Consider the following 17,852-nt stretch of genomic DNA (forward strand, 5'->3'; position numbering starts at 1 on the left):
TTTCGAGCAGACTCTTCTCTAACGCCTCACAATTTATATACGGCGTTTTGATCCGCGAAAATTATTCTTGCTGATTCTCAACAAATTCAAAATGTTGCCAAGGTCGATCCGGAGACACATTGCCCATTTTTTGGGTTTTATTTATGACGGCGGGCGAGCCGTGGTCCAAGGCTCAATGCCAACGATTGAAAACGACCGAGAAGTCGCAACGGCTACGTTCTTCGTGGTGTAAAAGAACACCTCGTGGTGGTATGGTAAATAATAAATTTGATTTTACTAATAATGTTTATATCGGTTGTGACTAAATACTGTAGATGATGGGTAGTATACCTACAAGAAACTCGGATTTTTATAAATAATAATTATTTTTAGACAATATGGTAAAATTTTAGTAATCCTAAGCAGCTATCATAGAAAAAAGAAATAATTTGAAACCGATCGTATGATAGTACATCGATCAGTTGTGGAGTTATTGTATACGTGCGGCCAAAGTAAGCAGCATACACTTGCCTTTTCTAACCTACTTTCGCAGGCTCATGGAATAGATACCGAAAGTATGTACCTGTATGCATTGGTGATTGTTAATATACTGAGATTTACACGTCCGGCTGCTGTATGTATACACGTACATCCTCATGTTGCCTACATGCACTTACACCGAGTTATGATATGATCCATAGCTAAGCGTATGCAATTAATTCGAGAGCGAGAGTCTGAGTGAGACAGCCCAAAGTACCAGAGCGATTGATTTCTGTGTTGTTTGTTGTTGGTTGATTGGTTGAGGGAGCTTCCTCCTCTCCACCTTTCGGCAGCACCATTATGTGCATTGCCCCCCTCAACCTTCAACCCTCCACATCCATCCAGCCACCCATCCACCACCTTCTCACAGTTCACCTTCACCGTCACCATCTCCGTACTTAAAGGACTTACCTATAACGCTGCCCTGCCTTGACCGTGGGCCGAGAATCGAATCCACCTCGTCTTCTCCTACTGCTGCCTGTTCATACCCCGTAACACCCACTTTGATCCCATTACGGACGCCATCTACTTACCTACTTGCTCCCATTTACCTGGTACTGAGTATATAACAAGGTATGTACATCCTCCTACCTACCTACGTACTTGCTTCTTAACCGCGTCCGTTCCAATACCCACCTGCTGGTTAGTGTGTGCATACCTTGGCTCACTGCTGTCGCTGTTAGGCATTGTCGGCTCCACCCTATTCCGCTATCAGCCATGTCGTGGAAGCTCACCAAGAGTAAGTCGAAAATGCTCGCTCCCCATCTCCGCCTTGTTTGGAAACTTCGAGTCAGGGGTTCGAGCACGCTTCCTACCCCGGGTTAATGCTCCTCCTTTGGTGGCCTCTCCTCCCTTTCTCTCTCTCCTCCTCCTGAGCCCCTTGCCCCTTTCTCATCCCTGTCCCTTCTCTATTCTGCTACATATATATACTCAAGTATATATCCTTCGCCGTGGCTCTTATTTTTTTCCCCTTTTGTTACTTTGATGATTCCCTACTTTGCCCTATAGTCAAATCCACTGATCTTTTGATTCCCTCCTACCGCCCCGTAGAACTAAAGGAGACACACCTCTCCACCCCATCTCCGAGCTCAACAGCTTCGCGATCCTCGTCAACATCTACAATTACTCCGGCATCACTCAAAACATCACCGACACCCTCTTCTACCGACTCTATGATGACAGGAAGCACCCATGTTACCTCGACGGTTAAGCCGGGGCTGCTTGTATTCACACTTTACGAGGCCAAAGGCCTGACGTTGCCCAATATCCCAACCACTCAGACCGGTCTCCTCTCCGGCTCGGTTGGTTCGTTCAATTCGATGCGCCCCGCATCATCGCAGGCACGGATGGCGAGCTACGTCACTCCCGGCTCCCGACCAGGTACTTCGTCATCTCGTCCGGGCACGGGCTATAGCCATGGTGGCGGAATCCATCCCCGATACCTACCCTATTGTGTCGTGGAATTCGACAAGTGTGAAGTCTTCTTGACGGCCTCTCCGAAATCGTCTGCCCCGAACGCTCCAATCTACGACTCGCCTGCAAACCAATACAAATTCGACGTGTCCAGAGAGACCGATCTCACCGTGCAGCTTTATCTGAGGAACCCATCGAGTACCGGCAACAATAGAGAAAATGATTTCTTCCTGGGTAGTTGTAAAGTACAACCCCGCTTTGAGGAAACGGCCGCCCAGCAGACAACTCCACCCAAATCTAAATCTTCCGCACCAGCGGCTCCCAAACCCGGTCATGCGGGCATCGACTGGGTAACTCTAGGATTCGGCAGCGGAAGCGTTCGTATCGGGTTGGACTTTGTTGCGAATCCGGTGCGTATTTATCTTTTCTTCTCCCTTCTCGTCCTACGGCATAGTATGCTAATAGTACGATTAGAGCAAACCCCTCACTATCGAAGATTTTGACTTGCTCAAGGTTGTTGGGAAGGGGAGTTTCGGAAAAGTCATGCAGGTCAGGTAAGAATACAACTTGCTAGGAAATAACTTGGTGAAGACACCTTTTTAAAACTGAAGGAACAGAAAGAAGGACACATCACGTATATACGCCCTTAAAACGATCCGGAAGGCCCATATAATAAGCAGGGCCGAAGTTACACACACCCTCGCCGAGAGGACCGTCCTAGCTCAGATCGACAACCCTTTCATCGTCCCGTTGAAATTCTCCTTTCAATCTCCGGAAAAGCTTTATCTGGTGTTGGCATTTGTGAACGGCGGAGAGTTGTTCCATCATCTCCAGCGGGAGGGCCGGTTTGACATCAACCGCTCGAGGTTTTACACTGCCGAGCTCCTCTGCGCGTTGGAATGCTTGCACGGATTCAACGTTATTTACAGGGATCTCAAACCGGAAAACATCTTGCTTGATTATACCGGTCATATCGCGTTGTGTGATTTCGGATTGTGTAAACTCAACATGAAGGAGGACGACAAGACGAACAGTAAGCTCTTTGTTGGAATTGACGACTTGTTCGCTTGTGGCTTACCAAACTTCGGTTATAGCATTCTGCGGTACCCCGGAATATATTGCGCCGGAACTTCTTCTGTCCCAAGGATACACCAAAACAGTTGATTGGTGGACACTCGGTGTGCTGCTCTATGAGATGTTGACGGGATTGCCGCCCTTCTACGACGAAAATACCAATGAGATGTATCGTAAGATCCTTACGGACCCGTTGCTATTCCACGGACCGGAGATCGTACCCCAGGATGCCAGAGACCTGTTGGAGAAGCTGCTGAACAGGGACCCGACCAAAAGGTTAGGTGCGAACGGGGCAGCGGAGATCAAAAACCACAAGTTTTTCGACAGTATCGACTGGAAGAGGCTCGTCCAAAAGAAGATACAGCCTACCTTCAAGCCAGCCGTTGTAAGTAACCATTGCGCAAGTCGGGGTTTTTTTTCCTTTTCTGTTTGTTCGTGTTCGCTGAGCTTGCTGTAGGAAAACGCGCTTGACACCACCAATTTTTCGCCGGAGTTCACCGGCGAAGCTCCAGCGGACAGCGTCATCGAAGGGGATGCTCGTCTGTCCGAAAGTGACCAAATTCAGTTCGAAGGTTGGAGTTATCACGGAAGTCGTCTGCAGGGCACAGGCGAGGGGAATATGAGCGTTAAGGATCCTTACCTCGGCAATGGCAGCATACAGAATTAGCGAAAGTCTAGATTTTGATCGTTTCGTGCTTTGATGTTTGTTGGTCGTCCCTATACAGCTATTTATGTGTGCAACCCCCCATTTCTTTGATTTTCACTGTAGCATTGGCACATTTGGACCCTCGATCCACTTATGGAGCAGCAACTTTCGCAATACCAGCGCGTGTGCGGGTGCGATGTACCCTCTTTCCCCTCGTGTGCGGGTCTGAAAATAAAGACCGGCTTTCGGTCCCGAGCTTGTCTGATAAAATGGTGTGCTGTACATTACACGTATATATACGCAAGCAAGTGAGACGGGAATATTTACAGGCATCGTTGGATATATACACTCAAAAACATCGCTTATAGACCGGGCCTGCTGTTGTCTTTCAGGAAATCGAGCAGGGAGACCAGCCTCTGGTCCATCTCGCCCGGCTGGTCCACCGACTTGCCCCGTCCGTCCTTTAGCGGGGTGGTCGGGGAAGTAGAGGTGTTCTTGTAGGAATCGAATTCGTCCTTGTTCTCGCCGAGTTTGATCTTCTCGGCGCTCTTTCCGACAAGATCCTGGTAGAGTTGGATGGGGGCGAATCGGTCCAATTCGATGCTGATCCTGCCCTGGTGGTCGAGCTCAGCAGCGAGAGGTGTAACTCTGATGACCTGGGAAATCGAGTACGATGTCTGCTCGTTCGTGGGCGAGCTCTCATGTTGGGCGTATTGGACGATACCTCCGATGACGTAGAAGGTCCGCTTTCGATAGGTGTCGATGGTCTTGCTATCCAACTTGTGAATCAACCGAGCCCGGATCTCTTTGTTGCGATTCGGACCGTATTCCGGATGGTTCTCTAGGTACGAAGTATCGAGGATGTAGTGCATGCCCGCAGAAGGGTGTATCGCCATGGGCACTTCCCGAAGAGGTATTTGGAGAAATTCGCGGACGGCATTGTAGGCCTTTGTGGAGTCAAATCTAGCTGTTTTTAAAGCAGGACTGAGGGAGTCTGTGCTGAAGTTCGGCAGCACAACGGATTCCGAGGTTCCCGAGGCTGCTGCTGCTACTGCTGATGATGATGATGATTCGGAGCTGGTCTCGGTTTGAGGAAGCGTGGAAGACGGCTCGGATGGACCTGTCGATAGAGAGGGAGGGTTGAACCACAGATCTGCAAATGCCTCAAACTCCCTTCTGCGTGGGACCAATTTCTTGTTTACAAAGTTCTTCAGTTGACCCGGAGTCATATGCTGGACGAATTTCTTCCTATAACCCCAGATTGGCTGGGCGCTGTCGGGTTGACCCTCCGGCGGGGGAGTATTCTCGAAGTAAAAGGCAGAGGTAAAACTCCTAGCGCGTTGGTCCCGAAGCTGCAAGGGAATATCCATCTCCTGCCATTTCTTCAAGGTCATGACGGTATCATGGGCGGATTCGATCTTTGTCATGTGTTCCATGGTGTCGATGTCGTTGTATTTGATGTATGTGCTTTCGACCTTACGTGGAATGGAACGTTTCAGACCCCAATCCCCTCTGGCCCGAGAAGATTCCGGGGTGGTGATGGCTTGATGGGTAGGGTAAGGAGCCCGGAAGAGCTGGGAGTCGGAGAGGGTATGGGTCAAGGGCTGCGGCATGGCCATGAGACGCGAATTGCGGATCAAGTTGGCGGTGGGGCCTAAGCTTTTGGAAGACATCGTGGCTGACCGGGGAGCCCGTCCCGTGGGGCGGAGAGGGGAAGGAGGGGCGAAGAGGTGGTCAAGTGGAGGGGTGTTATCGAACCATTCAAGATCGAGATGAGCTTGAGTCGAGGAGAGGTTCTAATTGAAAAAACTGACTGCGCCATATTTGCGGGATATGTGTGGCGCAGATGTGGCGTATTAGACAGCAAGCGACAACACAAGCAGCAACGCAGCAACAGGGGGCACAGACCCCTGTTGTCAGCTCTGGATTTAGAAACACAGGGTGCATGTATTTGGGCGCATACCCCGTTGTAGCAAGGCCAAGCCAAGGATCTTAGTGCCTATGCCCGTACGTGTTCGGGCGTCGGAAGCTGGCTTGTCTCCTTTTCCCAATTCCCAAACTCTCATTCTCATTCCCCATCATCATCATCATCATCATCGTCATCACCACCACCACCACCACCATAACCATCGACTCATCGTGCCTCAAAATTAATACTACTACTACTACGTAGCTGCCATCCGCTGGCGTGCCTGCGCCCGCCATGAACTCCAACAACAACTGGCAGAAGGACTTCACCGTCCGGTATGACAGCCTTCGAGATAACATCTCTGGCCTGAAACCTTGGAACAGAAGGCTCCTCTTCCTGCTGCCTCCTCTTCTAATCTTCTCCTGGGCAATATTTCTCTTCAACCCTCTCGATGCTAACCCTGGCTCTATCGACACCGAAATCGTCGATGCTCCTCCCTCAGCCCCGCCAACCGTAACCTCCAGTTTCGACGACATCTTGTCCTCGTCGGTTATTCCGAATATTCCAAAGCCAACCTCGGATATTGCGGTCGGCGATGTGCCATCACCAACCATCGTCGAGCAGAAGTCCGAAATCCTCAACTTCAACAAGACCAAAGTCGCCCTGTTGATAGAAGATCGTCCCCTCGGACAACTCGCTCCTCTCATGCTGCACATGATGAACGTGGTCCCACCCGACTGGTCTTTCCGATTTTATGGCTCCCAAAAGTCGATAGATCACCTCAACCACTCGCTTCCGATCCAAATGTGGGAAAGATTAGGAAAGTTAACCATGGAATTGGTTCCTAGCAACCTAACCCTCCATGGCCAGCAGGAGCTCAGCAGGACCTTCACGAATCTTTGGTTTTACGAAACTCTTTTGGCTCCTGCGGAATATCTTCTCGTGTTCCAGACGGACAGTATTATGTGCGCAAACAGTGGCATGAATCTGAATGATTGGTTGCATTTTGACTGGGTCGGCGCACCATGGTAAGCCCCCTTCCCCGAAGAAACGTTAAAAGCGACTTTAAAAAAGAACAAGATCATATTTGCGAGAGTACGTACGAGCTGTCTAACACCACATACAGGACTAAAGATTCCGCTTACGGTGGCAACGGAGGCCTTTCCCTACGAAGAGTTAAACCTATCATCGAACTTTTGAGGAGGGAGTCTAGGCCTGATGGCCATCCTGAACTGGAGGATCTTTGGCTTTGCAACCGTCTGGCCAAAATGCCTGGCGTCAACATGGCCAATGGCACGATAGAAGCGCAGTTTTCCGTTGAGGCCGTTTGGCACGAACGACCCATGGGGTACGTTATTCTCCAAAATATATAGAAACCTTTTTTTTTTTTTTTTTTTTTTTTTTTTCCGCTTAAACGGCCGCTAACTCGTGTTTTCCTAGTTATCACACCGGCTGGTCCGGAGCACGTCTTCCAGGCGATGTCTGGGGAACGGCTGAAAAACGAAAGTACATATATGACTATTGCCCCGAGATGAAGATGACCGTTGCCATGAAGTTAGAACGGGAAGGGTGTGATGACAAGCGCAAGCGAGATGAGGACTCGGTCTTTAATGAGATTGCTGCCTTTTGAATATGAAACGAACCTTCTTCCTCTTTCATGTTTAAAATTTTTATTTATTAATCTTTTGGCTTAAAATTTCTTTCACCTCTCATGATGATATATTGGCTTTGGAAGGACCCTGATATAAATATGTTTTTCTTAATTCTTTCTCCTTTCTCCCGTTTCCATTTTCCTTTTTCCTTTTTCCCTTTTTTCTCTCCTCGAGTTCTCTGTCATGTTATTGGTCGGCGGCTGGGCGAAATGTTGTTTCTGTTTTAGTCGAAATGGTTTGTTGGAAGAGCACAAAAGAACTGCTTTCTGCCCCCCTCAGATTGGCCTCCTCAAATTTCGTCTGTACGATACTCTAATATTATATTAAATGTGATTTTACCCTCCATCTTAACTCCCACCCAATCGCACCGCTGTCCGTCAGGGTCTCGGCTCCTGTACCAATAGTGAGTTTTAAAGGGCGCAGGAGAACCCGTCCGCGCTATTGGCTTGGCTTCCTAACTTCGGCCAATTTCACTGCGCAGTGACATCATCGCAACCACCAGAGACACTCAAGCGGCGGGCCTAGAATCAGCCTCGATATCTCTCTCCAGGGCCCCAGAGACGGCACGGAAATTGTGGTCGAGGCCAGCTGGGTACCTAGCTGTTGGATCTGAAGATGTCAGTGGCTTGCTTGACCACAGGCCAGCCAGTGTTGACATTTAAATACACCATCATGACCTCCCGGCTGCCAGACCGCAGGTGTACAGCCAGAGCTTATGCACGATGCCTTCGAACTTTTCATCGTCACCATCATCATCACACAATACGGCCTTTACGATGGGTGCTAGCGCAGCGGGAATAGGCCCCCCTTCCGGGTCCATGCCATCGATGGAGAAAACTTTTATAACCATGCATGATCTAAGCTCTGGTTCGTCCTCCCCTGTTTTTCCCCAAATAGAATATATATATATAAGTACATATGCGTGAGTACGATTGAGTTTTCCGTAAAGTTAACCTGTTTCGGATTCATCCGTTTAGAGGCTCGCATCGTATACGCCTCCGACTCCGTAGCAGATGTCCTGGGCTACCCTCCCGAAGAAGTAATCGGGCTCTCCTGCTTCGACTTTTTCCATCCCGATGAACTTCCCTTCGCCAGAAAAATCCACAACCGGGGTATCCATTTAGACAAGGCTGCTGTACTTGCGTACTGTCGTGTAAAGCACAAAAATGGCGGGTTTATCCACTGCGAGACCATCTTCAGCGTGGTATATGATGTCTTCGTCGCCGCAACCACCTTACATGTCAAAACAAGCAAAAGCCAAGGTGAGGATGACCTCTCGTCGACCAGGCTGAACCAAAGGCACCAGCAGCGTACTGAGCCCATGCTTTTAACCAGGCCGTGCATTGACCGCACCGGTGATTCGAAGAGTTTTCTCATCATCGCCGAACGATCCTCGATACCACATGCTTACGCATCTTTCCGCCAAATTCCACATGGGAAATCCGGAGGATCAAGACGCTCACGAACCTCGAGTTGCTTTGATATTGAATCGATTTACAAGAACGCTCACGGTCCTCTACGCTTCGCACGCAAGTTCATCGATCTTCGGAATCACTCCGACTCAGCTAACCGGGAAAAGTTTCTTCGAATGCATCCACGAGGATTGTCTTCAAGAGGCGGTCGACGCACTGGAACGAGCAAAGGAGAATGATTCTATCGCATATTTACGCTTTCGGTGGAGGGATCCGATAAACAATACGGGGGCTGAAGAGGCGCAGAGACAACCTGCCACGGTTGACCGTCCTTTAAGGAGGTCGCGGCGGATAAGCTCAAAGAGTAAGCGGAAACTGGACAGCGACGACCGGGATGAGGCAGACGGGTCGTCCGGTAGAACATCAAAACGCAGGGCGGTCGGGCCTCAAGGTGAAGATGCATCGGCTCGGCGGGGGGAGTCTTCGAGATCTGGGCCGTTAGCTCGGGACGCTAGCCCGCCTGTCGCAGAGGCTCCGGTCGGGCCGGTAGTCGGGAACGGCACGGGTCCTGATACGGTAGCGACCCCTGCTACCCCCAGAGAGGTGGAAGCTGTGGTGTCGTGTACATCTGATGGGCTTGTGGTCATACTGCGACAGGCGAGGCCTCTAATCCCGAAACCACTTCACAATGTTCCAAATGGAATTTTCGCATCTCCTTGGGCACCTATATCATTGGCCCCGAGGATCGAGCACTTGCCCGACAAGAATCGAGAGGCCAGTCTGATGGAAGCTATTCAAGAAGTCGCTGTTTTTGCTTGGAGTTTACGGCAGCTCGGAGGCGAAATCATTACCAGTTCGGGGAGTGAAAAGACTACGGGCACGGGCAAAGGCAATGAGGGAGACGATAATAGTAACAATCGGAGAGACAATGATAACAAGGTGGAAGGAGGTGGGTTAATCAGCGGCGGTGCCGACGAAGGAAGCGTGGTTTCCTCGGAATCAAAAGCTCAGCAAAAGGCTGTGGCGGCTGGTACCGAAGCGGTTGATGGACCCATAAATCAAGAGCAAGAGCAAGAGCAAGAGCCGGGCCGCTCCAGAAACAATACCCGGAAACCGCCCCGGCGATAGCACGCCTTTTATACTATTAAATAAATTAAAAGTACATACTCTGCAATGCTTGCTTACTTAGAACTCAAGTAGTTGGTGGAATCGAGTGGATATGCTTGCACTCAAGGGCTTTCAGTGTATATACTTAATTCTGGCATGTGAATCTATCCCCGGTCTGTTTGGCGGGGAGCACCCGAATGGGACAAAAAAGTACGGACACATGAAAGAGAGGAAGGAAGCCGGGGCCCCATGTCGCCAGCCCCTGCTCGGAGAATCATGCTGGTTTGGTTGTGGGGAAGCCGGTTTGGGGCCAAAGCCGAGGCACAAATGCAAACCTGCATGCAGACGACATATGCTTTGAACCGAATCTGCTTTAAATACTGAATCGAATCCGATGTCAGCTGGGATGCCACAAAACACCATCTCCATCTAACTAACTAACGTAACGTGGACGTGATATATTCCGTTCTCTGCATCTTTCCTTCTGCTTTTATATACATATTTCTGCTCTCTCTTTTTTTGTCTGCTATAACTAAAATAAACACCCGCGATGGCTGGCAAGGAACTTCGTTTCGACAACAAAGTCGTTGTCGTCACGGGCGCCGGCGGTGGCCTCGGAAAGGCGTATGCTCTGTTCTTTGCTTCTCGCGGCGCTAGTGTCGTTGTCAACGACCTGGGAGGCTCTTTCAAGGGCGAGGGCGCATCGTCGAAGGTATATATATCATTTCGATTTTTTACGATCATCGTTACTCTTTTGATTAAATTGCAACTAACTGATTTCATTTCTAGGCAGCCGACCTCGTCGTAAAAGAAATTAAAGCTGTCGGCGGCAAGGCCGTCGCCAATTATGACTCCGTCGAAAATGGAGATAAAATCATTGATACAGCAGTAAAGGCGTTCGGGACCGTCCACGTCTTGATTAACAATGCCGGTATCCTCCGCGACATCTCCTTCAAGAATATGAAGGATGCCGACTGGGATCTTATTATGAAAGTGCATGTGGATGGTTCTTACAAAGTATGTACTACCTTCATTTCCCCCCATCAAGCCGAGACGCTAGCTAACCGGTTGCAGTGTGCCAAAGCCGCATGGCCTCACTTCAGAAAACAGAAGTACGGAAGAATAATAAATACATCATCTGCCGCCGGCCTCTTCGGAAGCTTTGGCCAGTGCAACTATTCCGGTAACTCTACCTATTTAACACCTCTTTGACGACTGTATTAACAAAATCTTTTTCTTTTTTCAATAGCTGCCAAGCTCGCCTTGGTTGGTTTCAGTGAAACCCTGGCCAAAGAAGGTGCCAAGTACAACATCTTCTGCAATGCGATAGCCCCGGTCGCTGCGTCGCGTATGACGCAGACCGTGATGCCAGAGGAAGTTCTTGCAAACCTAAAGCCTGACTGGATTGTGCCAATTGTGGCTTATCTCGTACACGACTCCAACCAAACCGAAAATGGAGGCATCTTCGAAGCTGGTGCAGGTCACGTCGCAAAACTCAGATGGGAGCGCTCCAAGGGTGCTGTTTACAAGACAGACGGCACCTTGACCCCTGGAGCCGTCTTGAAGAAGTGGGAGCAGGTCACGGATTACTCGGCTCCATCTTATCCTGATGGCCCAGCGGACTTCATGGACCTTCTCGAGCAATCCAAGTCAGTTGGTCCGAACCCCCAAGGTCCAGCTATCAACTTCAAGGACAAGGTTGTTTTGGTGACCGGGGCCGGTGGTGGGTAAGTAACTACGATGTCAACCCGTTATATATTCGTATAGCACTTTGATCCTAATGCTCTCGGCTTTTAGTCTTGGTCGGGCCTATGCTCTTCTCTTCAGCAAACTCGGCGCCAAAGTCGTGGTTAATGATCTCATAAACCCAGATGACACCGTTAATGAAATCCGTGCTGCTGGAGGTACCGCCGTCGGAAACAAGGCTTCGGTGGAAGACGGTGAGGCCGTTGTTAAATCCTGCGTCGATGCCTTCGGCGCCGTCCACATCATTATCAACAATGCCGGTATCCTCCGCGACAAGTCGTTCCAGGGTATGACGGATGAACAGTGGAAGATCGTCATGGACGTCCATCTCCGTGGAACCTACAAAGTTACAAAGGCGGCTTGGCCTATCATGCTTGCCCAGAAGTACGGTAGAATCGTCAATACGACATCGACTAGCGGTATCTACGGCAATTTCGGCCAAGCAAATTACGCTGCAGCAAAGTTGGGTATTTTGGGATTCTCCCGTGCCCTGGCTAGAGAAGGACAAAAGTACAACATCTTTGTCAATACCATTGCTCCCAACGCCGGTACGAACATGACCCGCACGGTTATGCCGGAGGAAATCGTCCAGGCCCTCAAGCCCGATTATATTGCCCCGCTGGTTGCCCTCCTCTCATCCGATCACTGCCCCGATCCGACTGGAGGCCTGTATGAGGTCGGGTCAGGTTGGGTCGGAAAGACCAGATGGCAGAGGAGCGGTGGCCATGGATTCCCCATCGACAAGACTCTCACTCCAGAAGATGTTGCTGCTCAATGGGAGAGAATCTCTAGTTTCGAGGATGGCCGTGCGGACCACCCCGAATCCGCCCAGGATGCCTTGAGCTCGATCATGAAGAACTTGTCCAACAAGTCTGGCTCTGAGGGCGGATCAGGAGATTCTGACTACTTGAAGAACATCGAGGCAGCCAAGGCAGCCAAGGCCGCCGGTTCCGAGTTTGTCTTCGATGATAGAGACGTGATCCTCTACAACCTCGGCCTCGGGGCAAAGAGGACCGATCTCAACTTGGTATTCGAGAGTGCCGACAATTTTGAAGTCCTCCCCACCTTTGGCGTTATCCCTCCATTCAATGCTGCGACACCATACAGCTTTGATGAAATCGTCCCTAACTTTTCCCCGATGATGCTTCTTCACGGCGAGCAGTACCTTGAAATCAAGAAGTACCCGATCCCAACATCGGGTACATTCGTTAACTATCCCAAGCTCGTCGAGGTTATTGATAAGGGAGCTGCCGCTGTCGTTGTCGCCGGTGTCACTACCAAGGATGCCGCCACCGGTGAGGACGTCTTCTACAACGAATCCTCCATCTTCATCAGGGGCTCCGGTGGCTTCGGAGGTAACTCCAAGGGGTCCGATCGTGGAGCCGCCACCGCAGCAAACAAGCCACCTGCGAGGAAACCGGACTTCGTGGTCGAGGAAAAGACCACCGAAGAACAGGCTGCTCTGTATAGATTGTCGGGCGACCGAAACCCTCTACATATCGATCCCGAATTCTCCAAGGTTGGCGGATTCAAGACCCCGATTTTGCACGGCCTCTGCTTCTTCGGAATCTCCGGAAAGCACGTATATAACAAGTTCGGACCGTTCAAGAACATTAAAGTCAGGTTCGCCGGAACGGTTCTTCCGGGACAGACTCTCAGGACGGAGATGTGGAAGGAGGGCAACAAGGTCATCTACCAAGTTGTCGTTGTCGAGACTGGAAAATTGGCCATCTCGAGTGCTGCCGTTGAGCTCGTCGGCTCGTCTCAAAGCAAATTGTAAAAGTATATCAAGGTATTTTTAGGGTGCTCTGGGTGGAGCGTATATTAATTTGATTTGGGTTACGAGCTAGTCTTGTTGATATCCTTGGAATTCCATTGGTTAATACGAATTTAATGTTTTCTCAACCTCGAATTAAGCTGCTTTGTCAATAATTTGTAAATATATTTAACATGTGGTGACATCTAATCATTAGTATTTCCGTGCGTAGACCCATTGTAAGGATGAGTAAAAGCTACAGTTCTAAACTCGATAAACCTCTCGAGCGCCTGGGAAAATATTTGTTCTAGAATATCCTTGATCGATTGCGACTGATCTCTCAATGCCTGTACCGCAGTTGTAGAATCCCCTCTGTTAGCCTTCAAAGTATATCCTGCGATCACCTGACGTTGCGGAGGCTTCCAGCCAGCGACCCCAGGATTCTTGGACAACCACTCGGCCTGTGCCTGCTCGCCCGCCAACTTTAAAACCAGGGACTCATCTTCTTGGACATAAAGGTCACACTTGTCACACTCGGCGCAGGGTGTACCCGGAACTTGACGGAAATGTTGACAAAAGTGTTTATATCCAACGCTTTTGATGTCTGCTCTGCACACATAGCACATGACGTATCCGCATACGCACGTTAGCTTATTGCATCCATCCGATTTCACAAAAGAAGTACCGCATGTTGGACACTAGCTCGCACGCCGCGCCCTTCCCTTTAGCTTCATATACGCTATAATTGAGGTTATGAAGTGTACTTACCGTGCGTTTGATAGCAGCAGCCATTGCATTCTCGACACATATTCTGAGGGCTTCTTCCTCGTTCTCAAAACATTTATGAAACGCCTTCCACTCTTTCCCGCAGTTTCGGCAACTTTTCCTCCCGCATATTTCTGAGTCATTTCTACACTGAAACATCTGTCCGCGCAGTTTCTCATGCTTTTGCTTAACGGCCCGATTTATCAGCTTTGATACAACTTGTTCAAAGTAGAGGGCATTTGGAGCCGAAACGGCTTCGAGCAGATAAATGTAACTCAAAGCGAACAGCACTGCAAGAGCAGGGAGTAGGACCAATAGGAAGTTTGCGGATGCTACGAACAATGCCAGAGCTATCATTGTGTACGCGGCCCCCTTGCGAACCGTCCAATCGGGTACTTCGTCCGTCTCCGCGTACATGCAGAAGGGACACCTAGCGATAGGAAGACCGCAATGTATTATGTCATCCTCTGTGAACTTATCCTCCATAGCACGTAGGATATCTGCCGGCAGAGCCTGCGAAACTAGATCCAAAGGCACGTGCCCATCGCACGGTGGATCTGCTATGGAGGAAAGGCACCGTATCGTGCCCTTTTCCCGCATCAAGCTGGTTGTTTGGCCGTATATGCCTTCCTTTGCAGCGTTTAAGATGCAGCTGTGGCAAAATAAATGTCCATGGCAGCAAGCTACCATGGTTTCAAAGGTATAGTCGCCAAAGCAGCATTCGCATTCGAGCAAAGCACCGAATTCCTCGTATTCCTTTTCATTCATAGCCAGGGCAAGGGCAAAATCTGAAGCGGTTTGCTCCTTCCGGCTCGGTGCACATAGCTCCCATAGCTCTTCGTCGAGCTCTTTGCACCCGGTGGGACCAAGCTTGGGTATGGCTCTCGGTTCTTCTGACTTGGGACGAAGGAAGATCCAAGACGTTATTTTGTGTCTCCATGACTTCCTATGTATATCGATGAGTACCGTCCGTGATTTAGTAAAGTGGTTGTTATTTTCCGCCATCACGCCGAGAATCGTCGATCTAGAAAGACTCTTAAACTCTTTCCGCCTGTTCGGAGAAGCGGCCGTTAGTGATGGCACAAGGCATATTTCTGTAAATGTCAAACATACAGGTGGTGTTCGACGGCCTTGACATATTCATTGCTTCGAAACATTTCCCAAGGCTGAAGAGTTTCACTATTTCCAATCCGTTTCTTCAACTTGCGGCCCATCTGGGACTGTTCGAGCAACATTTTGAGCTGTTCCGAAAGTTCGGCGTGTTCTTGGAATTTGGAGTTGATACGGTAGCGTAGATCCCCGACGTCGGCTTCCGGGAATAGTTCGTGGAGGGCATCAAGGCATTGATTTCGCAACTGCAGGGGATCGGTGCGAGTTTTTGTGGGAGGCATCGCTGTTCTCGAACCGGACCGAAGCAGCGGATGGCAGAGGAATCAAGGTCGTTCGGGGAGGTGTGATTTGTGATGGATGGGACTACATTTATGATGTTCGGTCTGCTATAGGATGCCGTGGTAAGGCTGTCATCGTTTCTTTTTTTCTTTTTGGAATGCGGCTGCGGGGGGTGGGATGTAAGAACGGGCCGCGACGTCCAGCGTCGAAAGTAGTTACTTAGTAAGATGGTAAGCAAGGCGGTGGGAGCGAGCTGAAAGAAGGATAGTTACAACGCTAACGGAGTTCCCCAAACAACAAGGACAACACACAAAACAGAATTCAGAATTATTTCAATTTCAATATCAGGGTTCATGACGACTGGAGGGACTGCATCAGCTGCAGATAGAAATCGACCCCTCGGGTTCTCTTGAAGTTCATCTCGTCTCGGAATATGGGCGGCAGGACAGCTATCAGCCGCTCGTCTCGGCCTCTTTCCAGCATGGGGTTGTAAGTAAAGTAAGGGCCATCATCATCAACTTCATCCTCATCATCCTCAGCGTCAAGCTGCAATTTGAAGTGCAAGGCTGCCAGAGAAATCGGGTTTAGAAAGCTTGCTATATCTGGAATGTAAGATTGTCAGGAGCTCAAACCTACCTCCATTTTTACCGGTTGAAAGGCAGTCGTATTCGATGCCGCCGTCTTCGTCGCTCTTGACGTTGACCACAATCAGGCCACAAAGGTCAGAGTACAGGTTTTCTCGGTGCTGTGAAAATTCCTTTGAGGCGCCGCTAGGAGCGATTGCTTTTGAATTATTAGATGGTGTTTTCCCAATGTTTCGAGCGGTCTCTAGTTTGGCACTGAGTACCGCGTGATCCTGCAGCAGTCGTCCGATCTTGTCTTCCATCAGGGAGTTCTGCTTTTCGAGCTCTTGGATCCGTCTATCCTTTTCTTGGAGCTGCTGAAGCGATATCGACCTCGACTTGAGTTCGGCCTTGAGGTTCTCGATTATGCGCTGCGATGCTGGCCCTACAAGTTAGCCTATTTTTTATTTTTATTTATTTATTTTGATAAATAAGAGCCGGTATGGTATGGCCGACCAACCCTTGTCGCGTTCCTCCAAAGTTTTGATCTGTTCTGCGTGTATCGCGTCGGCATCATCGGTTTGGAGGCGCCGTAGTTTTTCGTATTTGAGTTTTAACTGCGCCAATTCATCGGCTAGTCCATCGGGATCGGTTTTGCCTGATGCCTTTGATATCTTTCCTGCCTTTGACTTTTTGTTTTTCTCCTTATTTGGAGGAGAATCCTCTTCCTCATCCTGAGATATATCCATACCTTCATCCTCTGATTCCGAAATCTCTCCACAGGCAGCTTGCGTCTCAGGTATCTCCAGCCTCTGCTCTACTGCCTTTTTGCGATTTGGGACCGCTTTGGTTGGATTTGTGGGCTTATCTTTTGTTGATATATCTTCCCCACCTGTTCCTACTTCTTCCCCTTTCCCTTTCCCCTTTTCTTTCCCTTTCCTTTTCCCTTTCTCCTTCTCTTTCGCTTTCTGTTCAACGACGGGTTTCTTCGTTTCTAGGGGTATTTCTACTTGAGAGGCTAGCGCCAGGCTGTCGTCTGGATCTTCTGGTATTCCAGATGCTACTGTCGGCTGCTTGCGAGGCCTTCCTCTACTTTTTTTGATTGCTGAAGATTCTACGAACATTCGACTGTTCGCAGTTGGTTTTCTGTCTGTACCGATGTCAGCTATGGTAGGCGTGTGATTAGGTACCGAATGGAGGGTATGTATATGCACGAACCGGTGGAAGGTACCAACGAAGCATCTTCACTGTCGTCTGATGATGTAAGAGTCACCTTGGACTTCTTTGGGGGCATTTTCTACGTGTGGAGCAGGTGGGTAGGTAGTTATTAAGGGGTTTGGATTGGATATCAGGATAGGGTAAAGGAATGTCGAAGAGAAAAGAGAGAAGGGTTTTTGTTGTTTGTTGTGTTGTGGTGATTGAGCTGGAGTTGGAGTTGGAGTTGGAGTTGGAGGGGCGACATGACAATCGTTATCAGCAGTCGATTGGTAGCTGGGGGTTAACTCAATGCAAGACAATAATGCCTCCACGACGTCCTGCATACTTCTTACGAAGTAAGTCCTTAATAAGCACTTACGGGCTGGTATTTCAGTTCACGACCACGATATTGCCTAGGTATCTAGGTAAGGATCCAAATACCTAGGTAACTTAGCAACATTTAATAGTATTAGTACCTCCTTATATGCTATTAATTAGCACGTAGAGGCAAAGTAGAGAAGCAGCTGAGACAGAGAAAGGGCGGGGGAAACGGAGATCCGAGTGGTGTGTGTGTGTGTGTAGGCCCCGGCTACTAGGTATATAGGCTTATAGGCTGTCTCGATGTAAGGAATACGTATACCCTCTGCACTGCACGGCAACTGCTACTGCACTCAACTGCCAGGCACCATCCACCCATCCCATCC

General features: G+C 49.4%; 7 protein-coding genes across 7 annotated transcripts; 4 read left to right on the forward strand and 3 right to left on the reverse strand.

Moving 5' to 3' along the window:
* Positions 1-1,236: 1,236 nt before the first annotated feature.
* DFL_008215 (uncharacterized protein) lies at positions 1,237-3,673 on the forward strand (the record flags this gene model as incomplete). The annotated part of the gene is made up of 6 exons (XM_067637916.1): positions 1,237-1,258; positions 1,570-2,342; positions 2,407-2,486; positions 2,550-2,965; positions 3,027-3,391; positions 3,464-3,673. The coding sequence occupies 6 exons, from the start codon at positions 1,237-1,239 to the stop codon at positions 3,671-3,673; spliced, it is 1,866 nt and encodes a 621-aa protein (XP_067485857.1).
* A 341-nt stretch (positions 3,674-4,014) lies between these two features.
* On the reverse strand, positions 4,015-5,325 carry DFL_008216 (mitochondrial 37S ribosomal protein bS1m; the record flags this gene model as incomplete). Its single annotated transcript, XM_067637917.1, has 1 exon — positions 4,015-5,325. One exon carries the CDS (start codon positions 5,323-5,325, stop codon positions 4,015-4,017), a length of 1,311 nt encoding a protein of 436 aa, XP_067485858.1.
* Positions 5,326-5,855: 530 nt separating this feature from the next.
* DFL_008217 (uncharacterized protein) lies at positions 5,856-7,191 on the forward strand (the record flags this gene model as incomplete). The annotated part of the gene is made up of 3 exons (XM_067637918.1): positions 5,856-6,589; positions 6,688-6,909; positions 7,002-7,191. 3 exons carry the CDS (start codon positions 5,856-5,858, stop codon positions 7,189-7,191), a joined length of 1,146 nt encoding a protein of 381 aa, XP_067485859.1.
* An 870-nt stretch (positions 7,192-8,061) lies between these two features.
* Positions 8,062-9,753, forward strand: DFL_008218 (uncharacterized protein; the record flags this gene model as incomplete). Its single annotated transcript, XM_067637919.1, has 3 exons — positions 8,062-8,080; positions 8,191-8,475; positions 8,549-9,753. The coding sequence occupies 3 exons, from the start codon at positions 8,062-8,064 to the stop codon at positions 9,751-9,753; spliced, it is 1,509 nt and encodes a 502-aa protein (XP_067485860.1).
* Positions 9,754-10,282: 529 nt separating this feature from the next.
* Positions 10,283-13,258, forward strand: DFL_008219 (uncharacterized protein; the record flags this gene model as incomplete). The annotated part of the gene is made up of 5 exons (XM_067637920.1): positions 10,283-10,444; positions 10,522-10,749; positions 10,807-10,915; positions 10,982-11,459; positions 11,530-13,258. The coding sequence occupies 5 exons, from the start codon at positions 10,283-10,285 to the stop codon at positions 13,256-13,258; spliced, it is 2,706 nt and encodes a 901-aa protein (XP_067485861.1).
* A 182-nt stretch (positions 13,259-13,440) lies between these two features.
* DFL_008220 (uncharacterized protein) lies at positions 13,441-15,390 on the reverse strand (the record flags this gene model as incomplete). The annotated part of the gene is made up of 3 exons (XM_067637922.1): positions 13,441-13,932; positions 14,003-15,050; positions 15,113-15,390. The coding sequence occupies 3 exons, from the start codon at positions 15,388-15,390 to the stop codon at positions 13,441-13,443; spliced, it is 1,818 nt and encodes a 605-aa protein (XP_067485862.1).
* A 349-nt stretch (positions 15,391-15,739) lies between these two features.
* Positions 15,740-17,245, reverse strand: DFL_008221 (uncharacterized protein; the record flags this gene model as incomplete). Its single annotated transcript, XM_067637923.1, has 4 exons — positions 15,740-15,954; positions 16,025-16,390; positions 16,472-17,101; positions 17,170-17,245. The coding sequence occupies 4 exons, from the start codon at positions 17,243-17,245 to the stop codon at positions 15,740-15,742; spliced, it is 1,287 nt and encodes a 428-aa protein (XP_067485863.1).
* Positions 17,246-17,852: the final 607 nt, after the last annotated feature.

The sequence above is a fragment of the Arthrobotrys flagrans genome, assembly GCF_004000055.1.
Source record: "Arthrobotrys flagrans strain CBS H-5679 chromosome Unknown unitig_1, whole genome shotgun sequence".
Taxonomy (NCBI): Eukaryota; Fungi; Ascomycota; class Orbiliomycetes; order Orbiliales; family Orbiliaceae; genus Arthrobotrys; species Arthrobotrys flagrans.